Source organism: Haliotis rufescens, unplaced genomic scaffold, assembly GCF_023055435.1.
Source record: "Haliotis rufescens isolate VD_foot unplaced genomic scaffold, xgHalRufe1.0.p SCAF_17, whole genome shotgun sequence".
In the NCBI taxonomy this organism is placed as follows: Eukaryota; Metazoa; Mollusca; class Gastropoda; order Lepetellida; family Haliotidae; genus Haliotis; species Haliotis rufescens.
This window is the reverse complement of record NW_025963857.1, coordinates 18,236,699-18,259,541: the sequence shown is the minus strand read 5'-3', so window position 1 is coordinate 18,259,541 and position 22,843 is coordinate 18,236,699. Positions and strand designations below refer to the sequence as shown.

Below are 22,843 nucleotides of genomic sequence, written 5' to 3'. Positions count from 1 at the left end.
TTGTCTCCCAAATATGGTTAATGTTACGAATATTCCTTTTAGCTTGGAAAGTGCTGATACCTCAAAAACATTTAGCTCACAAATGTTTCTTGTATTTAATTTATTAATAAGACTTGATATGTACCACATGGTGAACGTACCACAGGACAAATTGAAATGAATAAGTAAAGGATCTTTTGGCTAAGTTTTATAACAATCAACAAAACTTACATGCGTGGTGAAAACAAGGCCAGCAATGAACACAGCTCCCATAAACACAGCAGCCATGATTGTCTGGAGATGCCGTGTGTGAAACCGCCGTGGCAGGAGATCATCCATGCAACCAAGAGCTGTCTCCACATATCCAAACTGTCCATAAATAATGCAAAAGGAAAATACTTAAATATTATGTCTCTTGAAACAAAATAGGGTATTAAATGGTTAGTCCCTTAAAGGCGTGTTGACTCATTTTTTCTTAACGCAATTAGATGTCGACGTAAAAACATTAATTCGACCTGAACCCAATGCAAGCATTTGCTGAAAGGGTCGTCTGTGTTTTTAATATTGATAACGAAATAGGATAGTTGCATTTAAAGACGTTGTCATCGTTACCATTGAGTCGACAACCATCATCAGCATCGTTATGAAGAAGAAGATAGACCACAGCTGAGGAAGCGGAAGTAGCGCAACTGCTTCTGGGTAGACGATGAAACCTATGCCAGGACCTGCAACCAACCAGATGTGAAAACCTTAAAACGAAACAAGTGTATTGAGTGCAGTCCTGGTGTGTTTCAATATGCCCATTTCCACAAATTTAAACTCCTATACTAAGTCGAGTTTCATGATCTGGATCAGTCTTGATTACGTATTCAATGCCACATTACAATTGCTTAAGAACTCAAATTATCTTTGTGTGAAATCATTCGATTCTTAATATTCGGATAGGGTAGGCAAAATTGTTGCGCTAAAAAGGAAATTTGACGTACGACCTCAAAATATAATCAACAGTCATATATAGTCACATCTAATTGGAAAGTTGTATTTTGTGTGAACAACACATTTTTAAAATGTTTTTAATTGTTCACTCGCCTGAAGTTACGACGTCAGCTACAGGTTTCTGTAAATCGTGAGCCAGGAAGCCCACTGTTGCGAAAACCACGAAGCCAGCAAATACACTCGTCAACTCGCCAATCACCGTCACGATGATGGAGTCCCTGTATATATAATTGTCCACGGTATTTATTGATATATTGTTTGGGACATACACATGTCACTTAATGCTACTGATACATGAATATCACGTGGAGTTAACAAGCAGTACAGGAGGTTAGATTCTATTACCAGAGGTACATTATTGAAATTATCTCGAAATTATTAGTCTTTGGTTCGATGTATCTAATCGTAAGAGTATCGGCTATTTAAGTTACCCGTTTTTACCTGCATAAACATATTTTTTTTAATTATTTATTTTGATGTCTGTTAGTTTAACAGGTACTGGAGTCAAATGGAGTCCAATGAAATCGGAAAAGCAATTCACATGAGCTGAGATTCTGATGCCATTCCGTTGACTACAAGCATACACATACCGTATAAGATTTGAATGAAAAGAATTGTGGCTTGCCATGACAATAAGGGTACCCCACGCCGTACCAACAGAGAAGAATACTTGAACAAGAGCATCTAACCACACCTACACAAACAGAGACACAAGTATTCAAAATGGTGTACATGCATGAGGTACAAGGTGGTTATATACAGTCATTAAGTAAGGACACCATCAACCAGCATGTATCAAAACATATGACCACATAAGGAATACTTATTTGAATAAGGGTATGAGATAATTTTCAAAATTTAATAGAGATGCCAGCTACATTTGAAACATTCACAGGATTAGAATCTAAAATTAACCATATAATTAACCATGATCGTTTAGGTGCGACTACACACCTGAGGGTGCTGTAGGTGGCTGAAATCTGGGGTCAGGTAGAAGAGAATCCCATCCACGGCACCAGGCATCATGCACGACCTCACCAACAGCACCAACAGTAGGGCGTATGGCATCAACGCTGTCACATACACAACCTGTTCACAGATACAGACACAACCTCAGCACAGTACTCTTGGCAAAGACAATACTTTTTTTATAGATGATTGTAACGGGGATTGATATTTTACGCCGCAGTCACCACGGCCACTATATGCAACCAAGATTGTTACAGTTCCATTGGTTCGTACCATAACTAACACTTCACGACGTCCTGGAACAATGGGACATAATCAGCAAGGTTCAACATTGCAACCACATAATATTCTGTTTGCATTTTTTCCAAGAAACGGACCTACGAGGATTGGACTGTATGGATTATGGATGCCATGGAAGACAGAGACATGATTAAATGTCTCAAAAAGAGGAGGTTTAAAATGCCATTGCGCCAAATGAATGTTACCTTTCCCAAGGATTTGATTCCTTTCATGATGCAAAGAAAGACGGCAACACACGTGATGAACCAGCAGATGACGAGATGTGGTTGCATAAAGCCCAGGTCATCTATCCCGGACGAAACACCTAAAACTTTGTACCTGAGGATGTATGGTGCTTAATAGAGCATAGAGGATGATGCGAATGATCCGAGATGATATGAGAACTGTATCTACAGGTCACCTTAAAGCCTCTCTTCACCATTATCATACGGGTTATACCAGATAATGATTCATGGTTTGTCAATACAAATATTTCACAACAGAATAAAGATTACAATCCTTATTATCGTTCTGGGTGCCGTTGTACAAAGGGATCTTAGCGCTAAGGTGATCGTAACTCCCATACCTTCACATAGACTTGCGACAGTCGTAGCGCTAAGGTTGCTTTGTACAACGGTACCCTTATAAGATAATACTTTGGACAACGTGTCTAACCTAAAAGGTTGGATGCTTTATGCAAATATTTTTTGCCATCTCAATGATGCATGCTGACTATGCTTAAACAAAAGGGTAAATTACACACACAGTAGTTTTATATTTGGATAATCCCCTGTAAAACTTGATCGTAACCTTAGCTTTGCTGTAATTATTTATTGTTATGTAAACGCATGTCATTTCAAAAGAACACTCACTGCCAAAACTCCTCTGTTGATGTATGTCCCAGAACACTGGTAGTTTCTTGTGTTCGGTTAATGTGTTCATATCCGGTGTTTTCATTTGGATAATGTGAAATGGTGATAGCCTCTATGGGTGTGGTGTTAGTTAATATAGAAGTGTTTATTCTCTTTTCTCCTACAGCAATACAAGGCGGTGTGTTCCATGAGTTGTCACAAGTGGTCCAGGGCAGGACGGTAGAGAAGGAGCTGTACAGGTAGTAGAGGGCCCAGGCAAACACCATGCTGTAGTACGGGACGATGATGCAACTGATAGACAGTATGCAAAAACCAACACCTAGAAATGTTCAAATAATCATATAATGTATATATCCATATAATCACATGATTGTTCGCAACCCGACGTTTGTAATTGAGATGGAATACCACAATAATGTGTGCCCGAAATAGATGTACCCACAACAACGATGATACATATAATTATTCCCGTAACTATCGCTAATAAAGTAACTACACTACTGTACACTTGAATATATTTGAAAAACTAAATTTCTGCTATACCTACACATACTAAAAGTAATTTGTCTCGATTGTATGTTCACTGGTACCATGGGTAGGCATAACATCAAGTAATTGGGACTCACAGACTTCATGCTCACAGTACAGATAATCAGTGATTACTCGTATATCGTAGGCTATGTTGGTGAGTGAGTGAGTGAGTGAGTTGGGTTTGACGCCGCTTTTAACAGTATTCCAGTTATATCACGGCGTGTCAGCTTAATGTGGGAGGAAAGCCCGAAGTGATGCAGGTCTCAGACGTTTACCACTTCGGTGAAACCCACGAGCACGGGTATGGTGCTGACAAACCTAGAAACATAATCGGGGCGAACCGGGATTCGAACCCACAATCATAGGTTTCTGGCGTGCCCAAGGGACGCAACTCTGCGCAGCGAATCGCGGCGCCTTAGACGACTGGGCCACCCGTGCCCCCGCTATGTTGGTAGTGTTAGAGGATATTCAGAATAAACTATATACTGGTTTAAAATTTTCAAAAGCATAAGTGTGCCATCCACACTTTAGTCAATGAATTATGTATAGATAGACATTTATGTCCTTACCTTTCAGGATTGGACACATCGCCCAAACCTTAATTGGTCCCTTAGCAGAAAACTGACCGACAGCAACTTCCAGAATGAAGAGAGGGATTGCTAACACAGTTGTAGAGATGAAGTATGGTATCAGAAACGCCCCTGTGAAGACACAGATGGTTAGCGAAAAGGTTAAGTATACCATTGATCATAGGGTGAAGCCTGTATTAAATAACTGCTCCCACCTCCCGAGGTCTTGGTTTTGAAATAAATAGACATTAAAATAAATATACCACTGACAACAAATAAGGGAACTAATGATCTGAATGTAGCTACCGTTGAGGTGTACATTTACAATACCGTTCGTCAATATCCAAAGTATATCAGCAAATCAAAGAGTGTAATTTCTCGACTGTGGAACAAATAATATTACATGGTTGGAGTTGAGCGTGAGCGTGGCAGGTCTAAAAACGACACCAAGACAAGGTGCTCTCATTTCATTAATTGCACTATGCAATCGAGGCAAATCTGCGACTGTTATTAATAGAGACTTTCGTACAAAATAACAGGAAGGCGATTTCAACATCTACCGTTAAAACCGGCTCTGTGCAGCCAGCCCAAAAGCAAGGCGTCCTAAGAAGGGAGTACCCGAGATAACCATAGGCGGCAAAGATTGGGGTGTGCTAGGCAACACCAGCAACGAGCTGTGCGCCAATGGCCTTACAGAGACGAATCAGGCTTTTGATGTCAGAAATCGTTGTGTTGTGGCGTAGCGGCAACAATTCGTGACCATAATCGGTATGGGGGCGATCGTATCATGGTTGTCTCTATTACGCAAGTCAGTGGACGCACGAATGTCTAGTATTTGTCACAGTCGAATGATTTGAATGGTACATGTGCTCCGTTCTTGAGTCCAAGAAACAGTGTTGGATGCAGGCAATAAGTCGGTGGTTCCCGATAGGCAACCCGCCCGCACTGAGCAATCAGATCTAGTCGTAGAGGGCGTCCAACTTTATAACACCCTCTTATTGCTTGTATATAAGAACAGCCAGCCTTCTAGAAACTGTTACCCCGTGAAACATCTCGAACCAGATAGTCCTTCCATATCAACAACAACTCAGGTAGGTAACCCCAATTTCTTGTTGAAGCCTACCACAAATAATCTAATCACATTAGCTAATGATGATGATGATTATGATTGATGACGAGGATAAAATATATGATGATGAGGATGATAATATAAACTTAAACGGAATATGACTGCAAATGACACAACAAATTGATAAAATAACTAAATACATACCACCTCCATTCTTTTGACAGACGTAAGGGAACCTCCACAGGTTACCAAGTCCCACTGAGAATCCAAGAACAGCAATGATACCTTGAAACTTGTTGGACCATTGTGGTTTCCTTACATTCACTGGTTTTTCAATTCTACGTGAATTATGTACCTGAAAAGAGGGTTTGTCATATGATTTACTTTACTGACGTTTTAGTGGTGGTTGACAAAGGCAACATTTATTTCATTGAGTCGCGTGATTAGAACAGATATTCAACTAATCATTGATACAATTATTTGTATTCCCCCTTTATATTTCATACAAAATGAAGACAGCTGAGTGTATTAGAGGTTAACATTGTCTTACCTTCCCTTTGGTGCCAAGCTCGGACAAACAAGTTTCTTTCTCCTCATCCGCCATAGCTCTGTTGAAGAATTTATCTGAATTACTCACTATTATTTGAACGAATAAACATAATACTTTCAGGATATGAACTTGTATATGGCATACACAATACCACAACTAGCCATGCATATATTTAAATAGCTAACTGTACGAAATGCTTGACTGACCACACCTGGATGCATGACCATGGACCGATGACCAACATTCCTCATGGAATGTAGAAACGGAACAGCGAGAAAAGGGAATTCATATTCTCACGCAAACAATGCTTCATTCGTGCGATAACTACGAGGAATATGTCACATCACAATCAGTAAACCAAGGTTCGTTTCCAAAAGAACACTCACAGTGTTGTGGATACTTTTTTGTCACTCTGAATCTGTGTGCATAGTGAGTGAGTGAGTAAGTTGGGTTTTACGCCGCTTTTAACAGTATTCCAGTTATATCACGGCGTGTCAGCTTAATGTGGGAGGAAAGCCCGAAGTGATGCAGGTCTCAGATGTTTACCACTTCGGTGAAACCCACGAGCACGGGTATGGTGCTGACAAACCTAGAAACATAATTGGGGCGAACCGGGATTCGAACCCACAATCATAGGTTTCTGGCGTGCCCAAGGGACGCAACTCTGCACAGCGAATCGCGGCGCCTTAGACGACTGGGCCACCCGTGCCCCCCTGTGTGCATAGATCTTAATACGAAACACGTGAGGCGGTTTCACTGGTGTCTTTTTCTCTAGTTCAGGTGGGTAAATCAGTGGAAGGTAATTGGCTATTGGACAATTATTAAACGATATCAGATCAACGGTATACCTTAAGCTTATGATACACTTCTTTTTCCCCCTAACAGTGTAGCAAGAAGAGGAGTACAATTGGTGTCATTGGAGATGACCATTTCTTTCCCCAACATTTTACATAGATGTTACCAATGAGAAAAACACCATTTCACATATTGTTTTCTCAGTAAACCTAATTTTGAACAATTTATGCTGAACCTCTGAATACAGATAACTATATCTACGGTGACCACATTTAGTAGCAAATATCCAATGGATGAAGTTTCTCACTTAAGGAATGCTATACTTTAACGAATAGGATATAAGGAATGCTATACTTTAACGAATAGGATACAATATGTAAGCTATTAACAATCAAAGGTATTTTCAAAAGGATTTTGTCCAATACTCTGAGTCAGCCTACTTTCGGTTTTACTAGTTTCATGGTGGCGATCACTCGTACATTCATAAGAGTCATAAAACAAAATTATTAAATTGGTGAGATTGTGTCATCATTCAATTGATTTACGAGTGTGAAAACGTTGTATATATGTGCAGCCTACTGGTTTTTTGGGGGTGCTGCGCTGTAAAGTTCATAAATGGCAGGAAGTGGGTGCGTTGTCTTTGAAAACTTCTTTTAACAGAGATGTCCAAACACTGGAAATATATGTTATATTTGTGGTGAGTGAGTTAATGTTTTACGTCACATAGGCAATATTTCAGCCATATCGTGACGAGAAGTTATACATTATTAATACATATATTTTGACTAAATAAAAACCTGTCATCGATTGATAGTAAAATAACTAGAATATCACAGATTAATATTTAAAACTAGCATACATAAAAAGATACCACTAAATGTAACAACACAATATAAAAGGGCTATAGATCGCCAGCAACTGAACGTAGATCACCATACTGGGGATCATGGGGACTTACAGTACCTTTGCTACCTGTATGGACCCAAGCAGGATTTACACCATACCTTCAGTGGCTGGCGATTGTACGCGTTTTAGCCATCAGTTAAAATAAACAAATATACTACGTAAAAATATTGTGCTTGAATAAACGTACTTTCGCTTACATATCCTCTCAGGGGGACAATATTTGTATGCTACTTCAACCCCCTTTGAGGATACAGCCACTAACCATATAAGTTACAGATTAAAAATCCTATAATCAAATGAGAACTAATACTAATAAAATATCCCTAAGAGATGATGATTTGAAATAGGTATGGTAAAATCAATACAATCAAGCAGGACATGCTTAAACCGTGATTCTTTCATCACAAGGGATGCAAAACGGAGGATCCTCACCTTTCATTAATATTCATGAGTGTATCGGGAATGGCCAATACGACTTCGTCTTAAAATGACCTCTTCAAATCTGGACTGACATCCAAAGTAGGTGTAACCTATATTTGGTTTTATTGCATGTAATTTAATTATACCTACCTGGGTGTCTTGCTTCTTTTGTATTACGTCTTTGATGAAATATCTAATATCTGTATGGGATAAGAAGTGGTGTCACAGATTTGTTGAAAGCTGCTTCACCTGCAGCATCAGCCAAAGTGTTACCAATGCTCCCAACATGGCTGGGCAACCAACAAAAGACGATGTCGTATTGGTCAGTAGCACGTTTATTATGTATACTAGCCACATAAAGAAACTGTGCACGGAGAAAATATATTCTGGATTGAAATACAACACAGCAAGAACAAAATGATGCAGACGCTGTAGCAGCTGAATGATCGGACCATTAGAAAATGTCAACGGGACCTGAACAACATCTGTTACGATGACGTCAGAAGATCAAAATGGAGTAGGGGGTCAAACGGCAAAGTCACAAAGTCAATAACGGGTATGACCACCCTGTGCGTGAATCACAGCAGTGCATCGGCGACGCATGGAGTCCACCAAATGGGCATGGAAGGCCTGGGGAATGGCCTGCCTTATCCTCCTCAAATCCTGTGCCAAGTCACGGACGTTATCTGGAGGATGTGGAAGACGACGCAGACGGCGCTCCATGTCATCCCACACATGCTCTATTAGGGAGAGATCTGGAGAAACTGCAGGCCATGGCAGTTACATGACATTGTTATGGTGAAGGAAATCCATTGCGACCCTAGTCGTGTGAGGACGAGCGTTGTCCTCTTGAAATGTCAATCCCGGGCCATGACGTTGCAGGAAAGGAATGACCACAGGCCTCAGAATCTGATCTCTGTAGCCAACACCGGTGAGATTGCCCTGAACAACCACCAAAGGGTTTCGGTGCCGTGCTGTTATCCCACCCCAAATCATCACAGAGCCACCTCCAAAACGATTCCTCTCCACAATACAGGTGCGTGCATAACGTTCTCCCAAACGCCGGTAGACAAGTTGGCGCCCGTCACTGTGGGAAATGTTGAACCTCGATTCATCTGTAAAAACAAGTGACCAACACGTCCCATTTTAATTCTGGAAACCCAAAAGTCCAGAAACTCTACGCTCTTTGCCCAGTCTCGGTTAAAGGTATTTACAAAATTAAACATGCCGTTTTTAATGGGAACATACCAAGGAAGAAAAAATGAAAAAAAAATTGTTTAAAAACTCAATATTTAGACTATGTCGGCCCATGGGCCTGCCCATGGGCGAAGTCTGGCCCATGAGTAGGCCCATGGGCGAGAATATGTTCCTTTACTTAAAACTCATGTTTTTGTTTCGCAAATACATTTAATGTATTCATTCAAGTATCATGACACAAAATTTAACTCATTTTAACTCAATTCAACGATTTTATAGCGATATTGAAATATTTCGCCCATGGGCGAGAAAAAGGTTTGGCCCATGGGCGAGAATATGTTCCTTTACTTAAAACTCATGATTTTGTTTCGCAAATACATTAAATGTATTCATTGAAGCATCATGACACAAAATTTAATGAAAAAATGAAAAAAAAAATGTTCAAAAACGCAATATTTAGACTATGTCGCCCATGGGCGAAATGTGGCCCATGGGCCTGCCCATGGGCGAAGTCTGGCCCATGGGTAGGCCCATGGGCGAGAATATGTTCCTTTACTTAAAACTCATGTTTTTGTTTCGCGAATACATTAAATGTATTTATTTAAGTATCATGACACAAAATTTAACTCATTTTAACTTAATTCAACGATTTTATAGCGATATTGAAATATTTCGCCCATGGGCGAGAAAAGGGTTTGGCCCATGGGCGAGAATATTTTCCTTTACTTAAAACTACATGCAAATACATGCAGGTGTTCTTACTATTTTCATGGCACATAATGTAACTCAATTTTACTCAATTCAGCTATTTTACAGATTTATTGAAATATTTCGCCCATGGGCGAGAAAAGGTTTTGCCTTCGAAATCCTTGATTATTATATCATGCCAGAGTTCTGAAATTCAGTGACAATGTTGCTGAACAGTAGAATCAGATGGACGTATTGTGCAGAACCTGTTTGACACTATGGGTTCCAGGACCACTAACACTCTTGGCTGAAAAAGTTTGGTCCTAACCGCACCCAATATCTTTAATGAACCCGGCCTTATCTCTCAAAACGTTTTGGCAGTTTATCATACGAATTCATGTGCGTGTACAACATTAAATTTTAGTTAGTTTCTATTTCATTTCCCATTTTATGACCCGTTGATACATCACACTGTGCAATTACGTGACAGGTACGCGTGCGCGTATTTTAATGGAAAGAAACTATTCGTCTTTTATTGCATAACGTTTGGCTGAATATCTTACATTCTAACGAAATCTCGAAATAATTATTTAATTACAAGCAGTGTCGAACTGACCAGTAGGAATTATGTTTCAATGCGATTGAGGAAAACGTGAGTGAATATTGTGACACTAAAGCAACTTTTAACTGCATTGTCACTTTTGGTATGAAAATGGTAATAGTTAAGAAAAACGTAACAGCCTTCTTATGATAATTCTCATATTCTCATTAGTACGTTGTGTCTAATTACAGTGTCGGCCTTATTTACAGGTGATTCTACAATACTTGTTGTCGGTCAATTACAATCTGCCACACCACGCGTGAATAAACAGTTATGCAGGTGTTGCTGTGGGCAAATACCTAGCCTGTACATGTATATTTTTGTGGATACATGTATTACATATTTTCGTTGATATGTGGATATTTTAAGCACCAAGACACAAAAAGTTTATGAAAGATGAATTTGTGCCTTGATATATATATTCAACGCGAACGAAGCTTGTATTTTCTCCGCGATCCTGATGTGTATCATCGTTTAATTGGTCATTCATTAAAAGTATGTTATGAGGCGATATCAAAGGAGCCGCTCAATATACACAGTGTCGTCCGTTTCGCGTGAACTACCACCCTACCCTGTCAGTAAGAGTTATGTAATCGGTACACAAATATATTTGGTGCGATGTCAGTGTGGAAGGAGTTTGAATTACGTCCGCCAGTGGCCACAGAAAGTATAGTACCAATCAACAAGGCCAATGCCGTACTAATAACCTAGTGACTCGCGTAACAACGGCTGTCAATATGTCTGCTACATCTACCATACCATCATCCCTGTCACAACTGGCGTATTAACGGCTTATTCAAAATATTAATTGTAGAAATGTCGTTACCAGACTAACGTACGTCGTATTCAGTCCTCAACTGGATGTTACATTCCTTATATCAGTTAACAGCCCTGTTTGTGAAAATATTTACTAGACATAAGATTTAAAGACTAATAAAATCAATTGTAAGACCGCATAGACCATAAAACCGAATAAAATATGTCTTGGTATCATCTCTTGTGTATTAGATGATGGCAATGACCGGAAATGTTATAGCGTTAGATTAAGAAGGAGAAACATTAAAGTGTTTTACAATACTTGGAAACATGAGCAATAAGATGTAGCAACATAAACATGCATGGAATAGGGAAAAAGGATGAAAACAATTGAAAAGGATTTTAATACAAAATTATCGAACTAAATAACTTGCCTGAACAGAAGGGGTACCCAAACTTGATTGACAGTTATTCGTGTGTTGTAGACTGTCGAATGGGACTCATGTGTGTACGTAGGGTACGCATATCTATTGCAAGTTTTAGTACTCATACACTTTCCCTTTTTGTGTTTTGTTTGTTTGTTAGTTGTATAACGCCACACTTAGCAATATTTCAGCTGTATGACGGCGGTCTGTGAATAATCGAGTCTGGACCAGACAATCCAGTGATTGACATCATGTGCATCGATCCACGCAATTGGGATACGATGACATGCATCAACCAAGTCAGCGAGCCTGACCACCCGATCCCGGTAGTCGCCGGGCTACCGTACGGTACTTAGAGTGCATGTGAGATTATACTCAGATTAGGGAGATGTTTAATCCATATAACGTGTTATTATTCTACCTAACAATGTATTTAATGAAATGAATGCAAAACAAACTCAACGGCTAAAAGGTTACATTGAAAAAACTACCCCTAGTCTTGACTAATAAAACAACTGCAACCCGACACAGATTAAACGCAACTTACAAACACAATCATAATCTGGTTAGTCTGTATCACTCAACGAGGCCGCTTACTCTGCCCACAGTATGACAGTATTGGGCAGTTCAGTAATTAGGAGCCAAAACCAGGCAGGTACTCTGGTCACACTTGACTGGTCTGACTGATGATTAGGTCGTCTGACAATTGTGAGTGAACCATAGCAAGAAGTATCTGCGAAACTATTTGCTCCTTTTATGGGACCGATTAGTTTTATGACCATGGGCCTCGGCATAAGCGTGGTGTTGGAAGACAAGTTATACATGTACATCCGATATGGTGACTGTTTTTCGCTATTCATATTCTAAATACATTCATAATACCACAACATTTTAGTACTCCTTGAAACTTTACAATCACTTCAATATGTACAATAGATTGAACGAGAACACTTGATGTATTGCAGATTATTAAATCATTGTCTCTATTATCAGCCGCTACGTTTGTATCGTTTGCATTGTACAAAGAAATATTTTATCTGTCCTTTTGCAGATTTAGCCTCAGAATGTGCTCATTCGAATTAGGAACGAAAATAATTGCTTATCATGAGTATATATGATTCAGTTAAAAGTTACTTGTACACTGTAGACGTATTCACTTTAAAGTCGCATACGACCTTCGCGAGCGAGTTGAATGATCCAGGTTAATTGGAACGAAGTCTAGAGAGGGTTATAAAGTTTTGTATTTGGTAATGTGTAGGTTTGTTAAATATAATTTTTTAAATTCCTTTTATTTCAATGTAAAAACATAACTATGCGCTTAAAAACAGAGCTGACTTGATTGGAGATAGCCACCTCAGATTGTCTGTTTGGACACGGTTTAACCTTACTGTATCCTCACCTTGGTTGTTGTTACCGTTGTTAGAAGGGATTAAGAGCTACGGCTCATTGCATTTTTGGTTACAGTCTGTATCACTAAAGTGGACATGTGCAGGTGAACTCTGTTCAATTAGTATATGAAATGCCCTAAAATGTGAACTCCAGACAATAATAACCTGAGGGTAAATCCACGTGCGTCTACCTTTCCCCTCGTTCACCTTCGAAATCCTTGATTATTATATCATGCCAGAGTTCTGAAATTCAGTGACAATGTTGCTGAACAGTAGAATCTGATGGACGTTTTGTGCAGAACCTGTTTGACACTATGGGTTCCAGGACCACTAACACTCTGAGCTGGAAAAGTTTGGTCCTAACCGCACCCAACATCTACAAGTTTGTAAGCTTGTAGACATCATTAAGAAGTAATTAACAGTCCCATGCTGAGACCTTTCTCAAAATTCAGACCGGTGGCAGGCTGCCAACAAAGAGAAGAAAATATCGCAACCCCGACACGAGTGTGCTCAGTCAAACAATGAACTTACGACCGGCAGAAAACAACTCAAGTTGAGTATGCCGATACTGTATCTCAGCCGTGTTTGGCCTGAAAATTTAAACATGCTAATTAAATCCAAAATCGTATAATTATTTTTAATAGAAACCGTATCTTAATTTGTTCTTGCACTGCATCATATCGTGTATTTCATCTGTATATGTGTAATGTGTATATGTATCAATGACTACACTTATACCGCATATTCTGCAACAGATTATAATTAATCACCTTATTATTGTCTCTCCATTTACCATGGCTGACTGCACTAATACCCTTTTAACAGTGGACACCGATATCAGTATACATGTAGGCTTTTTGTTCAAAAAGGAATATGCAGGAAATTATATGTAACAATTCACTGTGTACTAATTACATGTTTGAATGTTATCAGTTTTACGTTCTGAGATACAGTGATGTAAGCATCTTCTAAAATCTTCTAAAAACATAATAAAATACAAAACTCTCTGCCGTAATTTTTTGTGGAAATCATTCGATCAAGTAAAAATGACTGCGTGACAAGACGAATCAACTATTTATACCCGATAAAAGAAACTGCCGTATTTTAGGAACAGTGCTATAACAAGACATTTGAAATTTCTAACAAGCAGATACATTAGAGACAGTGACTAGACTTCAGGTACGTAATCCGTATCAATCAAAGGTGTAAAAAAACTGAAAATCATATCTGTCGGAGACCTACCAAATTACCAAGTTTTATCATTACTATATTTATTACAATGCAAATACTTTAGTGATACATTTTTTAGAGGAGAGGGCATACACACAAGTATATTGCTTCCGTGTGTGAATGCAGGTTGTACTTGGTATCTCAGTTCTCAGTTTCATACCGGTTGTATAACTGAATTTGTATATGGAACCATGCGTACAGCATGACAATTACTTGCTATTCGTCAGTTTACAACACACATAACACGGTCAAACAATTTTAGGCACCGCTTTTGCGAGTTATTTAGTACAATAATGTTTTATTAAAATCTATTTCAATTTGTTTTCACCATTTTCCCTATTGACAGTCGTTGTTACGTGCGTCACTAGGTAATTAGTACGGATTGACCTTGTTTATTCTTCCCCGCCCTTAAGGCGGGGAAGTATACGGGAGAGGTTAATTTTGGAGCATGTAAGTCGACATGTTGGTTTCTTAGAAATTTCAAGCCACACAGTTACCGAAACGAAACATACAAATCATGTGAAATGTGCGTGAAATTTTGACGTTTATCTTTTCCAGCAATAAGAGATACTTCAAAATCGTCTTGCTATTCTGAGACTTAGTCACTTTTCGTAATGCTGATAACCCATGAAATTTGTTCATTTTGTTTTTAAAAGAGCTAAAAATGATCCCATTTCGCTAAAGTTAACCGGTCTATATTTTGTAAGAATAAACTATTGCGCATTGAGCGATTATCTCCATTAGCTATAGGCGTAGTATAGAAGTGATAAATTCACGCACTGACCTTGCATTGCTGTACATCGTATCTTATTCAAGCTGTATCACTGAGAGTGAGTGATTATCTCCCTTACCCGAACAGGTTAATTGCGCACTACCTTTGCAATGTATCGTATGTTATTCAGGCAGCCATCGAGAAACGTTCCAGGAAGGAATTTAGGCCAAGCCTGTCACGCGCACTCAATTTTCACACTGCTATTGCAACATATTGTTCAAAACGATTAAATAACAGGCTTCTATAAAGTATGACTTTCTTCAATAAACAACACATGTAAAACAACGGGTTTGATATGAGAAATGTTTTATTAGTTGTCTTCATAATCACATGTATGGCGCTTGCTGTGCATAGTTGAGCACAGCATTGTTTTAAATACTTCACTGTATGTAATGTATGGTACATACCGTTTCATGCGGCGGTTTACGTTTCTGCATGGTTTATTGCTTTGACAAAAAAAATTAACTTCCAGCAGAGATCATACACCCGTATATGTTCTTTGCTTCTGGATACATAGGAAATCAACAGGTTGGTCTGTAGTTTGCAATTATTTTCCAAAAAGATAATACGGTTGCATGCTATCTTCACGATGTTTGGGTGGAACATAGTAACATTCTTCTAAACAAATTTCAAATCTAAGCCGGAAGAAATCACAACGTTAACACAAACCCAGTTAACCAAACGGAACCATACACAAGAGTGAGTGAGGTAGTTGGGTTTAACGCCGTCTTGAATAGTATTCCGTGTCAGCTTGAAGTGGGATGAAAGTCTGAAGTGATGCAGGTCTTAGACGTTCACCACTTTGGTGAAACCAACGAGCAAGGGTTTTGTGCTGAAAACAAAATCGGAGCGAACCGAGATTCAAACACACTGTCATAGGTTTCTGGCGTTCCCAAGGGACACAACTCTAGATCTGCATAGCGAATTGCAGCGCCTTCGGTGACTGGGCCAACCATGCCCCCGTAAACAACTGTAAGAAACTATTATACAACAAAGATGTTTTAGATGAGATATGTATTGCAGAACATTCCATGAAGAAACAGTGGCAATATTGCACAATCACAAACTACAAAATACATGCACAATAAACGACAATTAAAAAACACAGGAACATTCAACATTCAAAAGAGGTAGAATTTAATTTCTAAAACAAGTGTTTTATAATGATATGGAAACAATATGAGAATTGAGCAAAACTATAGTAATGTAGAACATACATGTACAAGGAATTTGATTGTAATTGTTGATATGTTAACAGATCTTGGAAGTTGTTTCTGGATAACTGTTGGTAAACTTATTAAGAATCTGCTCCTTTTAACAGAGTGTAGCAAATTCTTTATAATGATTGGGGATTATTTGTGATTCTCTTTCTTGGTTGTATTATCAAAGACAGTGCGTAATGTTGTTCATGAGACATCACATGTTTCACAGAGACGTTGTACAAATGGGGTTGGTGTTTTTGTATATCTACAATTTTTTCAATTTGTAGTTTGTGATTACTTAAACGAAGTTTTGAGAAAAGTGACCTATGGCCTTTGTTTTTACAATATGTAAGATAATTCTTAATATTTATAGATAACGTGACCAAACTGTATGTTCCTAACTTGCTGCTAGATAAATGGGAATCCATTAATGATTGCGTGAATTTTTACATTTGAACTGAAGTATATTTAGAGTGTATTCATTACATTTTTTGTGTTTACTATTTTAAAAGTTTGCTTTATTTTAACCAACCAACATTTTGACCAGAAATATTGATATTTACTGCAAAAGCATGCTTTAGAGTGACATTTGTTGTGTTATCTACATAGGATTATTTTTATTGGTACTAATAGTGGGTATACATCAAGTTTTGCCTGACAGGCCCAGTTTTCTTGCCTGGGTTTTCTTTGTGCTGACCAATTAAAGACACTGTTTCTTTTATTGTGCTTTCCAAAGATAAGTACATTAATAACAACCAATTTGTACTTAACACAAATTCTCTCCTCCCATAGCTTACACTTCCTTCCTCTGCACATAACATTATATGGCGGGGAGCTATTGATGCTCTGCAGCAATCTCTACTTGTTGTTTCTATACTTTGAGGATTTCTGTGGCAACTGGCGGACGTAATTCAAACTCCTTCCGCACTGACACCGCATCAAATATATTTGTGTACCGATTACATAACTCTAATGGACAGGGTGGGGTGGTAGTTCACCGGACGACACTGTGTATATTGGGCGGCTCCTTTGATATCTCCTCCAAACATACGTTTATTGAATGACCCCATTAAACGATGATACACATCTCGATGAATATATCAAGGCACTAATTCATCTTTCATAAACATTTTTTTGTCTTTGTGCTTAATATATCCACATATCAACGAACATTTGTAAAACATGTATCCTAAAAAAAATAAACATTTTCAGGCTAGGTATTTGCCCACAGCAACACCTGCATAACTGTTTATTCACGCGTGGTGTGGTAAATCGTAATTGACCGAGAGCAGGTATTGTAGAATCACCTGTAAATAAGGCCGACACTGTAATTAGATACAACGTACTAATGAGAATTATCATAAGAAGGCTGTTGTTTTTTCTGAACTGTTACCATTTTCATACCAAAAGTGACAATGCAGTTAAAAGTTGCTTTAGTGTCACAATATTCACTCACGTTTTCCTCAATCGCATTGAAACATAATTCCCACTGGTCAGTTCGAAACCGCATGTAATTAAATAATTATTTCGAGATTTCGTTAGAATATAAGATATTCAGCCAAACGTTATGCAATAAAAGACGAATAGTTTTTTTCATTAAAATACGCGCACGCGTACCTGTATATTGCATACCTAGTGTCACGTAATTGCCCAGTGTGATGTATCAACGGGACATTAAATGGGAAATGAAATAGAAACTAACTAAAATTTAATGTTGTGGAAAATAACTCCAATGAATTGGAGTACACGCACATGAATTCGTATGATAAACTGTCAAAACGTTTTGAGAGGTAAGGCCGGGTTCATTAAAGATCGCTACAATATGTAAAACAGATGAAATTTGTAGAACTAAAGGAAACATCCAACCAAATGCCCTTTTTAAATAGTAATGTAATGATATAATATAAAGTATATTTCACATGATACAATATACTTTGCAAACAGTTAGTTGATGCTTGAAAGGGACTGACGAAAACATGGGCGAAATATTTTAATAACGCCGTAAAATAGTTGAATTAAGTAAAAATTAGTTAAATTTTGTGTAATGATACTTGAATAAATACATTTAATGTATTTGCGAAACAAAAACATGAGTTTTGAGTAAAGGAACATGTTCTCGCCCATGGGCCAAACCTTTTTCTCGCCCATGGGCGAAATATTTCAATATCGCTATAAAATAGTTGAATTAAGTTAAAATGAGTTAAATTTTGTGTCATGATACTTCAATGAATACATTTAATGTATTTGCGGAAACAAAATCATGAGTTTTAAGTAAAGGAACATATTCTCGCCCATGGGCCAAACCTTTTTCTCGCCCATGGGCGAAATATTTCAATATCGCTATAAAATCGTTGAATTAAGTTAAAATGAATTAAATTTTGTGTCATGATACTTGAATGAATACATTAAATGTATTTGCGAAACAAAAACATGAGTTTTAAGTAAAGGAACATATTCTCGCCCATGGGCCTACCCATGGGCCACACTTCGCCCATGGGCAGGCCCATGGGCGACATAGTCTAAATATTGAGTTTTTAAACAATTTTTTTTTCATTTTTTCTTCCTTGGTATGTTCCCATGAAAACGGCATGTTTAATTTTGTAAATACCTTTAACCGAGACTGGGCAAAGAGCGTAGAGTTTCTGGACTTTTGGGTTTCCAGAATTAAAATGGGACGTGTGAACCTTTATCCACCATATTCGAGGTTGGCGAACATGATTTCGACACCATCTTAGACGGTTGACTCGATGACGGTGTGTCAGGATGGGACGTATGGCAGGGCGTCGTGGTCGAATCCCGTACTGACGTAAACGATTCCTGACAGTGTTGGGATGGATACGGCGCAGTCCAGGAATTGTCTGGGACGTCGTTACTGCCGTTTGGAACCTGTGTCGGAGATGTGTAACTCGAATCCATCTGTCCTGTCTTGGCGTCGTTACTCGGGGATGTCCTGAACGTGGGTGGTCGGCAACGTCATTTGTGTTCTGATAACGCCTCACCAATGCCGATATCGTGTTACGATGGTATTGGAAATGTGTTGCCACCTGTTGTTGCCTCATTCCCGCTCGGATCATTCCAATGGCTTCATGACGCTGTGCAGCTGTCAATCTTGGCATGATTAGCTTGTGATATGCTTGTGTCTGCGCCTGAGAAGTTTTGAATTTTTGAATGACCACAGATCATGCTTTCCAAAGCGACAGCGAATTTTGAGTTGCACATGCTGTGTACAGCTGCACAGGATGCACGTGCAGTAACACATTGCACGTCCATAGGCCCCATCAATGACGTCATATCGCATGGCACGTGCATGAGCGTTTGAATGTCTCCAATAATTGCTGTGTTTAAACCTATATTTCATATATGGACGGTGTGCACTTATATCTATATTTTCTCCGTGCACAGTTTCTTTATGTGGGTAGTATAGTTTAATTATGTCACGTAAACTGGATGCGGACACGAACTGTTTTTATAGCCTGAAGACATGACGTCGACAGCGAGTCTAAATATATAATCAATTCCTTGCGTTTAGATTGTTTATTTATATATTCTAGAGCAGTTAACATGACCTTTGATTCAGCTGTGAAAATGGATGAGTTATATGGTAATCTAGCTGATACCGAATGATCCCTTTGCTGAATTTGAGTGATTTATGTGCATAACTTTTGATCCTGATATCTGTCAGTTTAGTGGATTCAAGAAAGATAGCAGCCTGCTTACGAGTTTTGCATTCCACAAGAAGAGCGCCAAACTTCAGTTCACATCAGAGACTTCCGCAACTTTACCAGTGGAAAGGTTGAGTAAAATGTTAATTTGCTTACTTCAGTGGCCTCAAGCACAATGAACTTGGGCCAAGTGTCTCACTCTACAAATTAAAACTAGGACACCTTCTCCTTCGGAACTTACTGTACCTAACTCGTTTGGTCCTTTGGACTTGGAGGTTACTCCATCAGCACAGGACAGATGAAGGGGCATTTCTTCTTCACGTTCCCGCGGAAGGTCTCAAATTGAGCCACCATAACTCAATATTGCAATCTCTGATACAGTGCTATATCATCAAAAAAGGGGGGAGGAGTTTTATGGATTATTTGTTGACTTCTCTAAAACATTTGATCCTATACACAGGTCTAAACTATGGAGATTATTTACTGCACGTGGACTTAGTTCCAAAATGTTGAAGCTACAATGTGGTATATATGAAAATTTTAAAACGTGTTTACGAGACAAGGGTTTAATGTCTGATATGTTTGAATGCAAATTTGGCGTCCGTCAAGGATGTAAATTGAGTCCGTTTTTATTTTCCTTTTTCATAAATGAATTAGTATCGGAAATCCATAACAATTGTACAAACGGCACTCAATTACATCCAGATATCGTTCAACCCTTTCTTTTATTATTTGCAGATGATATTAGCATGTTCTCAAGCACATCATGTGGCTTGCAAAAGCAAATTGATTTCTTAGAACATAACTGTGACCAATGGAAACTCACTGTAAAATTGAGTCAAAACTAAAATTATTGTATTCAAAAATGTTTGGAAACCTGCCAAAAATGAACATTGGTCCTCTAAAGGCGAATGTTTGAATGAAACTATACACTTTAAATATTTAAATTGGTCTATTCATATAAGAGAAGCATCAGTTCAGGCCAGTTCAGGTGATATAAGTCATTCTTTAAGATATTTGATGTTAAAATTAACCCAGTTTTACTTTACGGTGCTGAAATATGGGGATTAAAAAGATTTAAAGATATCGAAAAGGTTCACTTATTTGCATGTAAAAAGACTCTTGGTGTAAAACCCAACATATCAAGCGCAATGGTTTATGAAGAATGTGAAAGATTTCCTCTAGTTATATACTGAACCGCAAAAGAAACGTCATCATGGATAGATATATGAGAAACCTTATTTGTCCAAACACTGTAAACATACTTTGAGACATATTAAAAAGATGAAACTTGGCAAAACTGATCATCAAGGAAATTAAAGAGTCGAATGTTCTTAAAGTGAAACACAACACTAGTCTCTGAGAAAAGGGCATTACAAGACAGTATTTCGTGTGTCCGTCATGTGCATTGATGACTGCCGTGCAACGTCGATACATGGAATGGATGAGGCGGTTGATGAAGGCCATAGGCACTTGAGCCCACACTCTGAGGAACGCCTGACGCGGTTCAGCTGCAGTTGTCGGCCTTGGTCGGACGTCATTCAGCCGTCTTTGACTCTCAGGTGCACAATGGGATTTAAATCGGGACTGAGGGCAGGTCACTGCATGGTTCTGATGCCATTCTGCTGGAGGAAGTCTCTTGTTGGTCTCGCAGTGTGGGCACGGGCGTTATCATGCTGAAACTCGTGGTTGCATCGACGTGCCAAATGAGATATTTCGTGTGGTCTCAAGACTTGATCAATGTACCGAGCTACTGTGACACCATTGCCTCTCCCTGGACCGATGTTCTGGAAGACCACAGGGCCGACCCTTTGTGCAAGGCCAATTCCACCCAAAACAATGATGCTCGGACCAGGCCACGAGTCTCTCTCAACAACACAAGTATCTGAATAACGTTTCCCATGGCGTCGCTGAAGAGAGCTGGTGGCGCCAATGACGGTGCTGTGTTGCCCACTGAAAACGGTCCCGGCAATGACGTGGTGCCAGAATGGGTCCTTGGTGTGCCCTGTGACAGTGGAGGTGTGTGCTCGTCAATGTCCGCACAGTGTCCGCACTAATGTGTCGCTGGTCTGTCCCCATGATCTGTCGAGCAGTTTCCGCAGCAGTAATAAAGCGACCCTGAAGATGCTGTCGCACAATTTGACGATCCTCACGTCGAGTGGTGACCCTTGGTCTTCCACTACGTGGTCGGTCATCTGTAGTGTTGGTGGTCTGGTACCGTTGCTGGGGCCTGTATGTGGTCCTTACGTGGACTTGAAATGCATTGGCTACTTGCCGGGCGGTTTGTCCAGCTTGCAATCGTTCAAGGGCTTGGTGTCGCTGATTTCTTGTCAATCTTGGCGTTATGTTATCCGATCTGGGTGGATTTTTTATAGGGCAAGGAGTGGGGGAACGCATGTGCATTTCAATTTGCACGGAACTCACGTGCATCGGGTTACCATGGCCGTTGCCGTGATGCGTTTGGGCGATCGGTTTGATTGTCATCTGCTCTGGGGTTTTTATCATCAAATTTCATTTTTCCGGACAAGGTAATGTTAATTGTCAGAAACTTTGACAAAAATTACCCCGATATTTAAATGACAACTTTTCATGCAATGTTACTTGAGGTGACGTTTTTATTGCGGTTAAGTATATATTCACAGCTGAAAGTCATAAAGTACTGGCTGAAACTCCTTAAAATGAATTCATCGAGATACCCTTAGAAATGTTATAATATGATGATGTTATGTGATAATTGGTTAACTGATGTGACAAAAGTGTTATACAATAGTGGTTTTGGAAATGTTTGGTACGATGAATTTGTAAAATCTGAAACTGTATTTTCCAATTCTTTTCTACAGAGGCTTAAAGATATTTAACTGCAATCGTGGTCATTTTCGTTGACATAATCCAATACATTTTATATTATAGAAAGTTGAAAACTCATACATACACTGAACAGTATCTGTTTCATATAAGTATATAGAAATACCGAAATTCATTGGCAAG

The 22,843-nt window shown here is 38.9% G+C and overlaps 1 protein-coding gene across 1 annotated transcript in view; it reads right to left on the bottom strand.

The window, feature by feature from the left end:
- Nucleotides 1–22,843, bottom strand: part of LOC124138035 (sodium- and chloride-dependent GABA transporter 1-like) — a 30,313-nt gene that overhangs the window by 5,491 nt on the left and 1,979 nt on the right. Inside the window, exons 2-11 of the mRNA XM_046504546.2 lie at nucleotides 5,815–5,872; nucleotides 5,469–5,619; nucleotides 4,196–4,327; nucleotides 3,096–3,414; nucleotides 2,430–2,562; nucleotides 1,930–2,064; nucleotides 1,566–1,669; nucleotides 1,069–1,193; nucleotides 592–704; nucleotides 211–348 (exon numbers count right to left, since the gene is read on the bottom strand). Of these exons, the coding sequence (XP_046360502.2) occupies nucleotides 211–348; nucleotides 592–704; nucleotides 1,069–1,193; nucleotides 1,566–1,669; nucleotides 1,930–2,064; nucleotides 2,430–2,562; nucleotides 3,096–3,414; nucleotides 4,196–4,327; nucleotides 5,469–5,619; nucleotides 5,815–5,868 (1,404 nt within the window). The 5' untranslated portion in view covers nucleotides 5,869–5,872. The remainder of the gene's footprint in view (nucleotides 1–210; nucleotides 349–591; nucleotides 705–1,068; nucleotides 1,194–1,565; nucleotides 1,670–1,929; nucleotides 2,065–2,429; nucleotides 2,563–3,095; nucleotides 3,415–4,195; nucleotides 4,328–5,468; nucleotides 5,620–5,814; nucleotides 5,873–22,843) is intronic.